Source organism: Argentina silus (genome assembly GCF_951799395.1).
Source record: "Argentina silus genome assembly, chromosome: 5".
Classification (NCBI taxonomy): domain Eukaryota; kingdom Metazoa; phylum Chordata; class Actinopteri; order Argentiniformes; family Argentinidae; genus Argentina; species Argentina silus.
Genome location: NC_139659.1, coordinates 16,238,531 through 16,253,170, shown reverse-complemented (window position 1 = coordinate 16,253,170; position 14,640 = coordinate 16,238,531). Strand labels below are relative to the sequence as shown.

The 14,640-nt window shown below is 42.1% G+C and overlaps 1 protein-coding gene across 1 annotated transcript; it reads left to right on the top strand.

Moving 5' to 3' along the window:
* Nucleotides 1-76: 76 nt before the first annotated feature.
* On the top strand, nt 77-14,520 carry sgsm1b (small G protein signaling modulator 1b). The gene is made up of 25 exons (XM_083670284.1): nt 77-155; nt 270-313; nt 2,397-2,472; nt 4,155-4,317; nt 4,452-4,607; nt 4,833-4,900; nt 5,395-5,537; nt 5,666-5,797; nt 5,899-6,026; nt 6,195-6,262; nt 6,571-6,734; nt 7,441-7,570; nt 8,078-8,204; nt 8,324-8,388; nt 8,565-8,710; nt 8,971-9,099; nt 9,248-9,421; nt 9,648-9,716; nt 9,870-11,246; nt 11,351-11,475; nt 11,670-11,752; nt 11,869-11,978; nt 12,161-12,257; nt 13,122-13,289; nt 13,484-14,520. Exons 1-25 carry the CDS (start codon nt 149-151, stop codon nt 13,570-13,572), a joined length of 4,038 nt encoding a protein of 1,345 aa, XP_083526410.1. The 5' UTR covers nt 77-148; the 3' UTR covers nt 13,573-14,520.
* Nucleotides 14,521-14,640: the final 120 nt, after the last annotated feature.

The following is a 14,640-nucleotide window of genomic DNA, read 5'->3' as shown; positions in this document are numbered from 1 at the left end:
GGTGTTTGGCCGCACGCACACACGCACATATTCACAGTCTGCCAGTGCCAGTGCCAGTGCCAGTGTAAACTGAAGCAAGAAGGACTCATCTGATGCAAATAGCCTGCCCGCCTCATACATACGGAATCAACAGCAACAACGGGGTGCAATGGGGGGTGAGACAACAGGGTTTCAATATTTCATGTTAATATCTATTTGTTATAAATTAATATAGAGTCGTAATAGGCTGGGCGTTCGTGTTTGAATAATTGTGTTTTCTGATATTATAGAGGCCGAGACGCGTCAGAAATTGCTGCGCAATGTGAAGAAAGAGGTGGGTGCTTTTAATTTGCTGTGTTTATAATGAATTATATGGCAGAAACATCAATGATGGATAATGGATCACCCGCGCTAATCAGAGCAGCTGATTTTTGTGTTTTACTGGGATGCCAAAAATGAGAGAAACATGCAGCTATACCTTCTGAGATTAGTCTGACCAAATTGATTATGTTAAATAAAAATCATAACCTATGTGGTGAAAATTGCATATTTGCTGCTGCTTTTATTGGTGATGTGACACTGGAACGATGCAGCCTACCTGCATCATATGCTAACCATCATAACCACTATTGGCCTCAGCGGGTAGCCGACATAGCAATAATACAAATGGATCCGTATTCGCTAAATGTAAAGATGCGCATGCATGTCCCAGCTCATAATCCCGGCCGCATTGAAGAATCAATTGTGCGCATATCATTATCGAAACTTCATTTTGGTTTTTATTCTCATTATTTTGTGGCTCGATCTGCGAGTTCTATTTTTCTCAACCTGAATGTTGTTGATCAGTGTCTCATAGGCCTAGCCCTCCCTCTTTAATTTGGGAACTTTTACATCTGTTGATTAGAAGATGCTTGGTAAATCTTGCTATGCTTTGTATCTTAAATTAATATGATGTTCATATTAGTATCATGCAATCTGGAGGAAAAGGCTGTTGCCCTTGTGTCATCCAAGCTGGTCTGGGACTCCACCTGCTCACACCCCCTATGGCCCCACCAAACCTCTGCCAGCGACTCAAGCTATTTGCTTACTGCTAGGGAGGTCGTGACTCAAGGGAAAATTGATTGACATGCTTCAATTGCCTTAGATGTGAACAACAGCTGCCCCTCTATCCAATCCCCATCATGTATAAGTTGCACAAATTGTAAAATGGCATCATTATTAGTTGAAGAGCATTCATTTGTATGGGCAGGCTTGACTATGATGGTGACGTTTTTAGATAATGAGAATGGGAATGAACTATGGGAACAACAGTTTGTAATTATGAGAGCTTGACCTTTGTCCAAAAGGTCCTGAAAAATAGATATGTGACTTTCATTGGTAATTACGTTTATAAGATATTATTAGCTATGTCATTTTGAATATAATTTCTCACCATATTGGGCCTCTTTCTCTCTCTGTCTTTCACACACACACACACACACACACACACACACACACACACACACACACACACACACACACACACACACACAGAGTTTACATCGAAAGAAAGAAGTAAGCCTCCTCTTCCCTCTTCCTCCAAGTAATTCACAACAGCTGATTCCTCTGAAGCGTCTTAGGAAAGCAATCATTACTCAGTGGCCCCCTTGAGGGTAAACAGGATGTTTTATTCAGTACTGTGGGGGTTTGGAAATTTCACCTTTAGCTTCAGCGTGCTCTCACTCACCTGTGACTCATTGCCTGTGGAGGCTTCATATCACTGAGGGTAGCTTGGTACAACATCCTCCAGCAAGGATGAGGTTTTAGTTGTGATGCCGAATATATCTCATACCCTGACTGGCTTTTATTGTCTAGCAGAATTGATTGAAATTTTCTTTATTTCCTCTCAATGTTCACAATGTTTGTCCAATGCACTGAATGTCAGAATGCAGACAAACTGTCACACTGTATCTCTCTCTGACCATATGAGCTGTTTTCAGTAATTTCGCTTTACTTACTAGTTTTGCCAGTGCTTTCTGCTACTGTATGTAAATAAAAAATATAAGATAAGCATCTCTATCAAAACAACCTTGCTGACTGCTCTTTCAGCTTTTCATGGTGAAATTAGTCAGAATGGTAACCATAGTTACTCCTTGTCCCTCTAAAGCATCAAACTCTGGCTTGTCTGTCGTGATAAATATCTCCCCCGTTGTCTGTCTCAAATCTGTCACTCACTCTCTATCAATCTCTCTTGCCTTCTCTCTACACCCTCCTCTTATCCTTGATTATCTATTGTGGCATAATCTTGCCCCATCTTTGCCTCTATCAATCCATCCTTGTCTTCGCTTTCTTTCTTTCTTGTCTCCTCGTGTCAGTGCCCGTATAGATCTACCTGTCAAACCCCACCTCACCTCTAATTCTCTCTCTTTTCTTTTCAGGTGAAACAGATAATGGAGGAATCAGTAACAAGGAAATTTGTGCATGCCGACAGCAGCCATATCATATCCCTCTGTGGTGAGTGTATAGATGTATAATATTGTATCAGATATTTTATTGAAGCAGACCTCATAAGGTTGGGTCAAAAGGCAAGACCATATTCCAATGTGCGATGCGAACTGTCTAAGATTTACAAAGAAGCCATGGGATCAGTTTGTCTTCCCTGAAAATATTGTTACACACTGTGTACTATATAAGAAGAACATATTTGCACATACTGTATACTATATAACAATAGTAATACTGTGTCTATATTAAAAAAAGATATGCACCCCCCTTTTATTCTGGGAATCAAAGCATGTCCTCCTACCAAAGCTCATGCAGATTAATTAGGGTTAGAAGAGCCGTGGCTGACTAAAGTGGCATTGATTTGTCTTAAAGTATTTACAGCGAGTAGTACACAATCATTTGGAAGGGAGTGTACAGATCTATACAAGCCCACTCAAGAGCCATATGGCAGTGCTCCAGTGGTGATTTGATTGGACCAAAAGTGCCCTGGTTGATACACATAGTTTGATGTACTGTATAGCTGGGTGGAAGTGTTGATTTAATGACTGCCTTGCTTGTAAGTAAGAGATGTACATTTACCTTGTTTAACATTTTGGACCAAATAAGATTCAGTGTAGGCCCCATAAAGTGTTAATGAAGGATTCATTAAGCCTTTATAAGTTGTAATTTGTTTACGATTCTGATGTGATATATCATAGTTATGGAAATCATTGGGAGATTGCGGTGTAGCCTAACCATCCATCTTCGACAGCATAATCCAATCTTCGAAACACCTTTTGTTCTGTTTAACAGACCTAAGCAGTGCTCCTTTTCTCTCTCTATTGCATGATCACTGTGTCTTTGAATGTGTAATCACATGTCTTCCAAGGTGTTAGACCCTGACATTTCACATTTGGATGTGACACATATATTGTTACAGTAACAGCACAGCAATATGGAGTCAGACGCAGTGTGAATATTGCAGAATTAATTGTATATTGACTGTCATGTGGACTATCAAACTGTCAGCACAGAGTATGGATACTTGTTACCTTCCAAAACAGAACTGTCAGCACAGAGTATGGATACTTGTGACCTTCCAAAACAGAAATGACAGTATATTGGTTGTTAGTGCTTTGTTCTTTCCATAGGAGCCTTAAAAATCATTAGACCTCTGAGGTCCAGCATGTTGTCTAGGAGTGTGAGAGATTGGGAGGTTCTAATTAGTATCATGACTACTTTGACATTTAACGGTGCAAAGCCCTGTCACCTCCTACTAGCCAATCTGTGTGTGGTTAGAGTGCAATGTAACGTTCTCTACCTTGCAGAATGTGTTCAGGTCATTCCACCTCATTTAAGGTGACCATTGCTATTCTCAGAATAAGAATATATCTGTATTGAATTGAACTGACACTGTTCAAAAGGTGTTGATACTAAACAGGAGTGAATCACATGCACATATATCCTAGCAACAGTCAACCGGGTTTGGCAGATTTCAGTCTATTTCTGGTCTTGCTGTGAGCCTGCACCTGCCATTCACCCTATCCCTTCAGTATCACTGAAACTGTCCAAGGGTTCTGACTTTGTTTTCAGAGGGTACTCTACTTTAAACATGCAAAGTGAACTCTGTTCACACCTATGGTTACATTTGAATCTATGCAATCAAATACATTTGTCTGTTTGCTCTGTGCTGTATGTGCGTGTGTCCACAGCTGTAGTGGAGGCCTGTTTGCTCCATGGCCTGAAGCGGAGAGCAGCAGGCCTCCTGTGCAGTAATAAGGTGGTAGCACTCTTCATGAAGGTGGGGAAGAGCTTCGCCCCGGCTGAGGAGCTGTGCCAGAAGGTCCAGGAACTAGAGCAGCTTATTGAGACCAAGTGAGAAATCCCTCTCTTTTCTTCTCTTCTCTTCTCTCCTCTCCTCTCCTTTCCTTTCCTTTCCTCTTCTCTTCTCTTCTCTTCTCCCCTCTCCTCTCCTCATCCTGTTTTTTTTAAATATATTTCTCCTGCAGACAGACCCAGACTCAGAACCAGAATAATGACAGGGGTCGGAAGCAGTCCAAGCTGGCCAACCTCCCACCTCAGGCCTTGAAACACCTGTGGATCCGCACTGCTCTCTTGGAGAAGCTTCTGGACAAGATTGTGCTCTACCTGGTAGAGAACTGCAGGTTGGTCATTTACTGTCATAAACTGATCTGCCTTTTGCTGAAGGAGTGTGTGAAAGTAGGTGTAATACTAAGAAAGTAAGCCCTGTGTGAGCCATTGCATGAGCTATAATGACCCATAGAAAGTATGTTTGATACCGTAATATATGTATTATTACTGTAATATAGGTATAAGCAGAAATGCCTCTTCTTGCAGGGTCTTGAGTAAACATATTCTCTTTCTTCCAGCACATTCTATGAGAGGGAGGCCATGCTAATGGACCCTGTGGATGGACCAATTCTTGCATCGCTGCTAGGTATTGAGGAAATCTCTCCTTGTGGCTTCTACAGCCAGGATGAGGCCTGGTCTCTGATTAGATAGAATACAGCAGCACATTGACTTACAGGACAGTAGTGGATTACACATTACAGTGGATGTGACCGCATGGCTCTGTGATACCAGTAACTAAGATAAAACATGACGTACAATAGGAGACTCGTGCTTTGCAGGGGAAATTAACTTAGATCAAATAAAAACAATTTATCTATGCTATGGGGGAGAAGATACACTGGTACTCAAAATAGACTTTATTCTTAAACATATAACAGGAGAATCAGTCATATATCACCAGTAACATTGTTTGCATTTGTCCTCCTGCTGTGATGGTGAAATGTAGGTTGTAATCGTTGTAATAATATTTAAGTGTTTATCCTGTGGGTGTAACATTTGAGTTGCTCCAGGGGATAGCAGCAACCCTTCCATACTCAATCTATTTGGAATCTTAGTGTTGTGTTACCCCTTCCCTCCCAGTTGGGCCCTGTGCTCTGGAGTATACCAAGGTGAAGACAGCGGACCACTTCTGGACAGACCCCTCTGCTGATGAGTTAGTGCAGAGACACCGCATTCACAGTGGCCACTGCCGGCAGGACTCCCCCTCCAGACGTCCTGCCCTGGTCAGACTGTTTATGACTATAGAAATAAATGATGTGTTTAATTAATGATACAGTGCATAGTATCGTGCATAAGTGTGCAATGGGGGACATACAATGTTTTTGAATCACTTGGACTTGTCGTGTCATAGATCCAGAAGAGGCAGTCCAGTGGCAGTATGGATGACCGCCCCATCCTGTGGGCCAGGGATTACGTTGAGTCCCTCCATCAGAATTCCAGGGCTACGCTGCTCTTTGGGAAGAACAACGTCCTGGTGCAGCCGGTGTGTGTCTGTGTGTGTTTGTTTGTGTCTAGTATCTTCTCTCTAGTATGTACAGCAGGGAGTGCTGTGGTTTTTAATTGAGCTCTTGTCTTTGTCAATAGAGGGATGACATGGAGGCTATCCCAGGATACCTGTCTCTCCACCAAACAGCAGATCTCATGACCTTGAAATGGACCCCAAATCAGCTCATGAATGGCACCACTGTGGGTGACCTGGACACTGAGAAAAGGTGTATTTTAATTAATTAATTAATATATTTTTATACAGGTTAGTTTCATTAAGATGTTTATAGAAATATCTCTTCACAACAGTATTGTCAAATTAATTCGGACAAGTACCGATATTTGTATTGTCTTTTGAGTGTCCTCGTCAATGACTCATGTTGGTTGTCCTACAGTGTTTACTGGGATTTTGCTATGACCATTCGTCTGGAGGACATTGTTTATCTACACTGCCACCAGCAAGGTGCAGTGACCTCTCTTCTGCATGTGTTTATGGTGTACTTGCATAATGCTATGTGTGTGAAAGTATAAGCATTCGTGTTCTTGACTCTGCTATCATGACCTTCTCCACTTACACAGTGGAAATACTAGTGAGTGAGAGAGAGAGAGAGAGAGAGAGAGAGAGAGAGAGAGAGAGAGAGAGAGAGAGAGAGAGAGAGAGAGAGAGAGAGAGAGAGAGAGAGAGAGAGAGAGAGAGAGAGAGAGAGAGAGAAAAAATGACACAGGCCCAATATAATGAAACATTTTATGTAACTTTGCTGGTTTTCTCAGTGGATAGTGGTGGGACAGTGGTACTGGTCAGTCAGGATGGGATCCAGAGGCCTCCGCTGCGGTTCCCCAGGGGTGGACACCTGCTCCAGTTCCTCACCTGCCTAGAGACCGGCCTGCTTCCACATGGACAACTGGACCCTCCGCTGTGGTCTCAAAGAGGAAAGGTCTTAGAAATAGAAATTACCATTCACACACCCTGTATTCTTCATATTACTTATCAAAGACAATTCATTGTCTAAATCAATTTGAGTCTGTCCAGGTCTATTAGAGGCTGGATCACCTCTAGCATGGTTTACTGTATGTGTTCTGAGGGTAACACTGATTACTGTGTTACTACAATGCTGTGTTAGGGGAGGACTTTTACTGAGACTCCCTGTCATATTATTTATCTTTAGCCTGCAAGAAGAAAATGACCCTGACCTGTCAAAGCAATCATCATGAGGACACAATGAGGCAGAGCTCGAACTGTAATTTACAGGGTGCAGTAAGAATGGTTTTGTGAGGGCCGTGGTAAATTACTCTGCTGAGCAGTAAAAGCCTGTAAAATCTATGAGTGACACAAAGAGTGTAGGTGTGAGCAAGATATTGATGCATCCTCTGGGCAAAAGGAAGGACATTTGCAAGGACATAAAACCCAGAGTGACATGAATTACTCTGAGCTGCTGGACCCTCTATGGCTGGATCATTTGTCACTTGTTGCCAAGTTTTACATCACAATGAAATGATATTGATCAGAGCTTTAGAGGAAGATAAAAGAATCTCACAGGACTCTCACAGATCATCTGGGTTAAAGTACATCTACTTATAGATTATAAACTACTGTAGTAGTAGTACTTGTAGTAAGTACTGTACCCCTTTCTTTGCCCACAGGGAAAGGTTTTCCCTAAACTGCGGAACAGGAGTCCGCAGGGCTCATGTGAGTCTGTGTCGGATAAGGAGGACGACGAGGCCACAGATTATGTGTTTCGGATTCTGTTCCCTGGCAGTCAGACAGAGTTTGGTATGTCACCTTGATCTCTTTGTACTGATGGGTACAAGGCCTGTGGAGTATGGCTTGCTTTAATAGAATAATCTCACAAACACGTTTCACACATGAAAGTTAAATTAGCTTTGAGTCCACACAGAATGGACTGTTTCCTTGTTTTTTTTCTCTCATTGTTATTTCGGTAACCATTGTCCCACTTGCCTTCCCCCAGACTCCTCCCTGTTTCTGTGTAGCCCCTGTGTCTACCTGTGGCTCTGTACCAACTCCCCTTATGTGGTACCTTGGAACCAGACACCATTTGAGACCATGCATGGGCATCAAGTTGTCTTTTTCACATCTTCACCCATTGGCTTGGTTTGTTGCTGTTTCCATGTTTTTGTTTTGTTTTATTTTGTTTTGATAAAGAACAGAACCAAAATCCTCAACGATGATGTTGCTGTTGATGATGATGATGATAATGATGATGATGACGACAACGACGACAATGATGATGATGATGATGATGATGATGATTCTGTTCAGTTGCTCCAGAGCTGATGGACCAGGCGGCAAACATGTGGCATCCTCCTCCCAGGAAGTCCTCCTGCTCCTCTTGCTCTCAGAATGGATCCTCTGATGGTTCACTTCCCAATGGGTGCAACCAAGACAGGCAAGTAGAGCAAGCCCCCCCGCCCCTCACCCCCATAACAATTTTTTAAATTCATTATTCAGTCTATGCATCGCTACTTACTAGGAAGTGTTGGTTTATACATATGTGTGTTTTAACAGGGCTCCCTTGAAACTCCTCTGTGACACAATGAAGTACCAGATAATTTCCCGTGCTTTCTATGGCTGTGAGTACATGCATCATAGACTAGTTTTTCAAGGAATGATATTCAAATGATATACTATAGATATTTTGGTTAATTGATAATAATTGATGATAATCACCCATAATATTCATGCATGTTTATGGTATAAGAAAATGAAAACCTGTTTCTTCTTGTTTTCTTCTTTCTCTTTGTTAAAGGGCTTGCCTACTGCCGTCATCTGTCCACTGTTCGCACCCACCTCTCAGCTCTGGTCAACCCGACCATTGTGGACCCTGATGTCCCCCATGATGCTCGTGGTGGGCTCTCTGTGGAGATCTGGGGCAACTTCCTCCAGGACTGCTCAGTAAGAACCACCAGTTGCTCAACATCCAACATGACCACATCCCAACCTGCAGTAGCGATGTGCTGTTCACAGTATGACTATGCCTACACTCATCAACATCCTACGAAGCATACAGAAAAACACAATTTACAAAACTGACCTGTTGTGCATTTCTATCTTGAGTCAGTGTATGTTCACAACTATAAGAATATATCAAGTATTTTAGTGGGGAGTTTCAGTGTGATTGGAGGCACATACTGTACCTCTTCATTGTTTTGCAGGCCTATGAGGAGCAGGAGCTTCTGAGGCTTGTATATTATGGTGGCGTGGCCCCAGCACTACGTAAGGAGGTGTGGCCTTTCCTGCTGGGACACTACCACTTCCCCATGACTGAGAAACGCAGGATGGAGGTGGGTACTGAAAGACGATCAAGTGATTTGACAATTAATTCTGCACACCTACTTTAACTTCAACTTTAGTGCTAGACGCAACCCAGACGCAACCCAGTACAAACATTTTTGATTTCACCTGTGCGTTTGTTTACCTGTGTTTCCATAGGTGGATGAGCAGGTGCGTGCCGGCTATGAGCAGACGATGAGGGAGTGGCTGGGCTGTGAAGCCATCGTCAAGCAGAGGGAGAGTGAGAAGCATGCTGAGGCCATAGCCAGGTGCTCGTCTGGGGCCAGTGTGGACAGAGGACCAGTCACACGGGACTCCACCATCAGTACAGATGTAAGAGTGTCACACCTGTCTCACTTCATCAAGGCAATACATGACAAAATACAACATATTACACAACCTTTTACTGCAATTACAAACACTATTGCTAATGTACTATGTAACATCATGTTACATTGTTGTTACTAAAGTAATTACATAGTTACTACAAAGATATAGGGGAAGGTTAATGTGAAGTGTGTCTCTCTTCCTTCTTGGTGTTTGGCTCCTCCTCCACCAGTCCTCACAGTGCACCAGCTCAGAGCGACAGAATGCCCAATCACAGAGTGACACCAGCACCAGTACCCAGGTAGCTTCTCTCTTCTCACTCAGTCTCGCAATATTTACAACAATGACAGTAACGTTGAAAATCATATCTTACTATTGTGGCGGATATTGAATGGTATTGACAGAATATCTTGATAACGCTAGATATTCCCTGTCCTGGGGCTTGTTGACGCAGGTATTTGGATCTGTCGAGGAGGTGGATCAGATTGAATCTGAGGCAAGGCCAGAGGAAAGAAACATGCTGCCCAATATCCCCAAAACAGACCTCCCAAATGGCACCTCAGACTCTGGGCAAACATCCTCCTTCATCCCCTCTGTTGGCTCAGGTATATCAGATCAGCCCCAAAGCTCAGACAACACCCCCCTGACATCTGACTCAGCTGTCACTACTACAGCCCCTCAGACGTCACCAGAAACATCAGGGCCCAATGGAGAGGGAGCTAGCACTGAGGCCAAGGCTGAGTCACAGCTAACAGAGGCCCATCTCACCATCACTGGATCAGCAGTGGAGGACCTGAAGGTGCCAACAGCAGTAGAGGATAAGGTTGCAAATGTAGAAGATTCCAAAGACCCAGAAAGTGAAGTGGTTGAGTGCTTTGAAATAGTAGAAGTCATGGAAACTCCAGAGATAGTTGAAGAAAAGGTTTCTGACAGTAACATAAAGCCTTCAGGAATTGCTAAGAAGGAAGAAAACACAGTTAATGGGTTGTTCAAAGTTTCCAATACAGAGGACTCAAGCCTGCATGTGAGACCAGTGCCAGAGAATACAAATATTCTAAAACTAGAAACAGAGGTTTCTAATGAATATATCCAAGCTCCACTACTTGGCCAGACCATAGCTGCTGAAACACAAGAGAACAAAGCTTCAGAGAAGGAGCCCTCCTTTCTGTCTGTAACAGGGAGATATAAACATTCACCAACTGCAGAGAAGGCTGATCATTCTGATAAAGATGGCACAAACCTCTCTGACATTGGAGAATTACAAAATATAAAAACATGCGAAACCAGTGAGGCTAGTATTTGTGAAACAGACAGGAGTAATACTGCAAAAGATAATGCACATGTTTCTGAGTTAACCAAGACCAAATCTCCAGACACAGCTGCAAAACTGACAGTTGCCTTAGGTTCAGAGACACGTGGCTCCAATGCACCTGTCCTGCAAATACTGAATGCACCCCAGTCTGAGTACAGGGCCAGTGTCTCATTGACAGCCCACTCAAAGCAGTCTCCTGACACTGCAGACTCAGATGACTCCCCCTCTGCCTTAGAGATGGAGGACATTCCCACTAGCTGGGCTAGGCCCTTGTCAGCCTTAGCTGCCCCCTCTGCCTCCTTGGTCCAGGGGGGAAAGGCTGCTGGGTCTGGGGAGCCTGTCCTGGAGCATCATCTCGACACGGGCTCCAACACCAGCCCTGATGGAACAGAGCTGGCCCTGTCTGAGGAGGAGCCTGAGATGGAGAGTCTCTACCCCCAGGCAGACACTGTGGCTATGGGAGGGGAACTCAAACCTGAGGAGGCCTCACAAGTGATCTCTGGGGGAATTACTTACTCTGTAAGTACTCCTCAGACATGTGCTGTAGTGTAATGAGACCCAGGAATTTTGGCTTGATTAACACAAACATACCTTAACCTAGTCATTGTTTGTCACTCCGGTAGCAAGAGCAACTTGACTTGTATATGATCAACCTGCATCGTATTGACAAGGATGTCAGACGCTGTGACAGGACCTACTCGTACTTCACTGCTGCTAACCTGGAGAAACTACGCAACATCATGTGCAGGTAAATTAGTTGAATGCACTTGAATTGTAGACAGGTAGCTGTCTGCTTTCAATGCTTCTTATAGATTGCAATGAGGTAACCATTCTTCCTTGATTAAACTACAGTAGCAACATTAAAGATATTTCCATTGGCTTGTACAGTATCTATATGTTGTTATAAAAAAGAACTACAATCAATATCATTTTTCTTTGCAGTTATGTGTGGCAGCACCTTGAGATTGGTTATGTCCAGGGCATGTGTGATCTACTGGCTCCTCTACTGGTTATTCTGGATGACGGTCAGTCTGCATGTACAATAGCTTGACCATTGTGAATGTGAGGTCTGAATTTAACCCGAAGTTTGTAGAAATAGAATGAGTAATTTTCTGTTTTGTGTGTGCGTGTATTTTCTCAGAGGTCATGGCATTCAGCTGCTTCACTGAGCTGATGAAGAGAATGAATCACAATTTTCCCCACGGAGGAGCCATGGACTCACACTTTGCCAATATGCGCTCCCTCATCCAGGTATCACACATAGTGTATTGTATTTTTTGTATATTGAAGTGAATCTAGTTTTTTGTATATTGTAGTGTATCTATACTATGCATGATAACATAACAACATTATATGATGAAGTGATATGACTTTGTAATGTTATGTACTGTACTGTACGGATAACTGCTCTGCTTTGATACTTTGTCTGCTAGATCCTAGATTCAGAGCTGTTCGAACTGATGCAGCAGAATGGAGATTACACTCACTTCTACTTCTGCTACCGCTGGTTCCTGCTTGACTTCAAAAGAGGTGCTGAAATCATGGACATGTATTACTGTATATATCACATACACTATCTGTATGATAATGGAATTAGAAGAAAGTAGAGAATATGTGACACATATGTTTGACTTTATGGTTTGGGGGTGCAAGAACTACGGGATAAGAACTACGCCATAAGCACATACACTCAACGAGCACTTTATTCGGAACACCTGTACACCTTCTCATGGTGGAGGTGGTGTAATGGTGTGGGGAATGTTTTCTTGGCACACTTTGGGCCCGTTAATACCAATCAATCATCGTTTGAATGCCACAGCCTATTTGAGTATTGTTGCTGACCATGTGCATCCCCTCATGGCCACAATTTACCCATCTTCTAATGACTATTTCCAGTATGATAATGCATGGGAGATTCACAACTTGAAAGTGCACCTGAAAAATCTGCAGGAATTGCATGATGCAATTATGTCATCATGGTCCAGAATCTCAAAGGAATGTTTCCAATATCTTGTGGAATCAATGCCACGAAGAATTGAGGCTGTTTTGAGAGCAAAGGGAGGCCCTACCCAGTATTAGTGTAATGTTCCTAATAAAGTGTTCAGTGAGTGTAGGTCCGTGGACAGAGCTCAGTTCTAATATCATACCTAATTATTGATGTAGCAGTACCTACACAGCCACACGGCACACATCCCTCTTATTTTCTTGATTATTAACATTGATTTTAAATCAATCTTTTTATCCATACCAAAGCAATCAATTATGCGCTAAATATAATTTATTCAGGATTTTATTGAATACACAATCCATCAGCTACCCTGCGCCACCCTTAACTCAGCCCATGGTGACACGGTGTATAACCCTGTTTATTGCCTCCTGCTATTCTCCCTACAGAGATGGTGTATGATGATGTGTTTTCTGTGTGGGAGACCATCTGGGCAGCCAGGTATGCATCCTCCAGTCAATTTGTCCTCTTCATTGCTCTGGCACTGGTGGAGATGTACAGAGACATAATCCTGGAGAACAATATGGACTTCACAGACATCATCAAGTTCTTCAACGGTGAGGCCAATAAAGAATGACATCATGTATTGTAATGACATGTAATGTGACAACTTTATTTAAATCAACAGTTTTTATCGTGTGTGCTAGAAGTCAATTTACTCCCATTATGGGTTCACAAAACAGCTATACTGTACAGACAGTTGGTTCCTTCTTGTATAACTCAGTATGTTTCATTTGAATTTCCTCCTCAGAAATGGCCGAGCATCACAACGTCCAGCAGGTCCTAACGATGGCTCGAGACCTGGTGCACAAAGTGCAGGCCCTCATAGAAAACAAATGACCCAGCATGCCTCTGTTCCTCTCTTTCAGTCAGTGTACACAATTGTGAAAATAGTGAGACGGTTACATGATATCATACAACCCATGTACTCTGGGAATGGTACCCTCTATGTGTATAAAAGCTAAACAAACAATTGACGTGCTGAAGATATGATGTGGTTTTCATTCAACCTAATCATGCTTCTCAATCATTTGCTTTATTCCTTTGATCGTCAAACACACTGAAACTATTGCCACCCTAATAGTTGCACAACATGGTGTCTCTGTGACTCAGTTTCTGAATGCACTTTCCTATGTTCAGGTATGTCACACATTATCATCAATAATTTCACTAAAAAATGTAATTGTTCACTTTGTGAATGTACCATTTTAAAAACAAAAACTCTTTGCATATTGCTTCAGGATGTTTTTGTATTTATTTTGCCTTAAATTGAGCTGTTTTGTTCAGGGATATTCTCAACATGATAACCAAATAATTCCTTGTCATTCAAAGATTATTTTGTTTGTGAATTTGCATCAGGAAAAATCCTATCCATAAGATCCAAGAGTGGAATCGCAGCAAAATAGCCTCAACCTCTCCAAGGTTGAAGCCCTTACTGTTGCTCAGATCATATATCCCAATGTTTTTGTAAAAGTGCTTTTCTGTCTCTGAGTCAAATATTTTCTCCTGATATACTGTACATGTCTGTTGCTGTTTGTGATGTAAACTGTAATTTTTGGTCAAGAAATGATTTGTAACACACAATGTTCAATTGTATCCTATCCCGTGAGATATACAAATGGCTCTATGAATACACTATATAGAAAATAGATATAAAAGACACATACATGTGATTTATTGCTTGATGCTTGAGGTAAATATCATCATAAGCAAATGGAGAGAAAATACTATTATTTTTTCAATGTCTTCTTAAATAGTTTATTGTTGTAATTATTTATTTGCTGTGTATTAAACAATCAGTATATTTTGCAATCAGCATTGTGTACAGGGTTTCATTTCAAAGAATTTCACTTTTAGCAACATTTTTGCATACACATTTAGCACACCGTTTTTTGTATTACTTGTTGT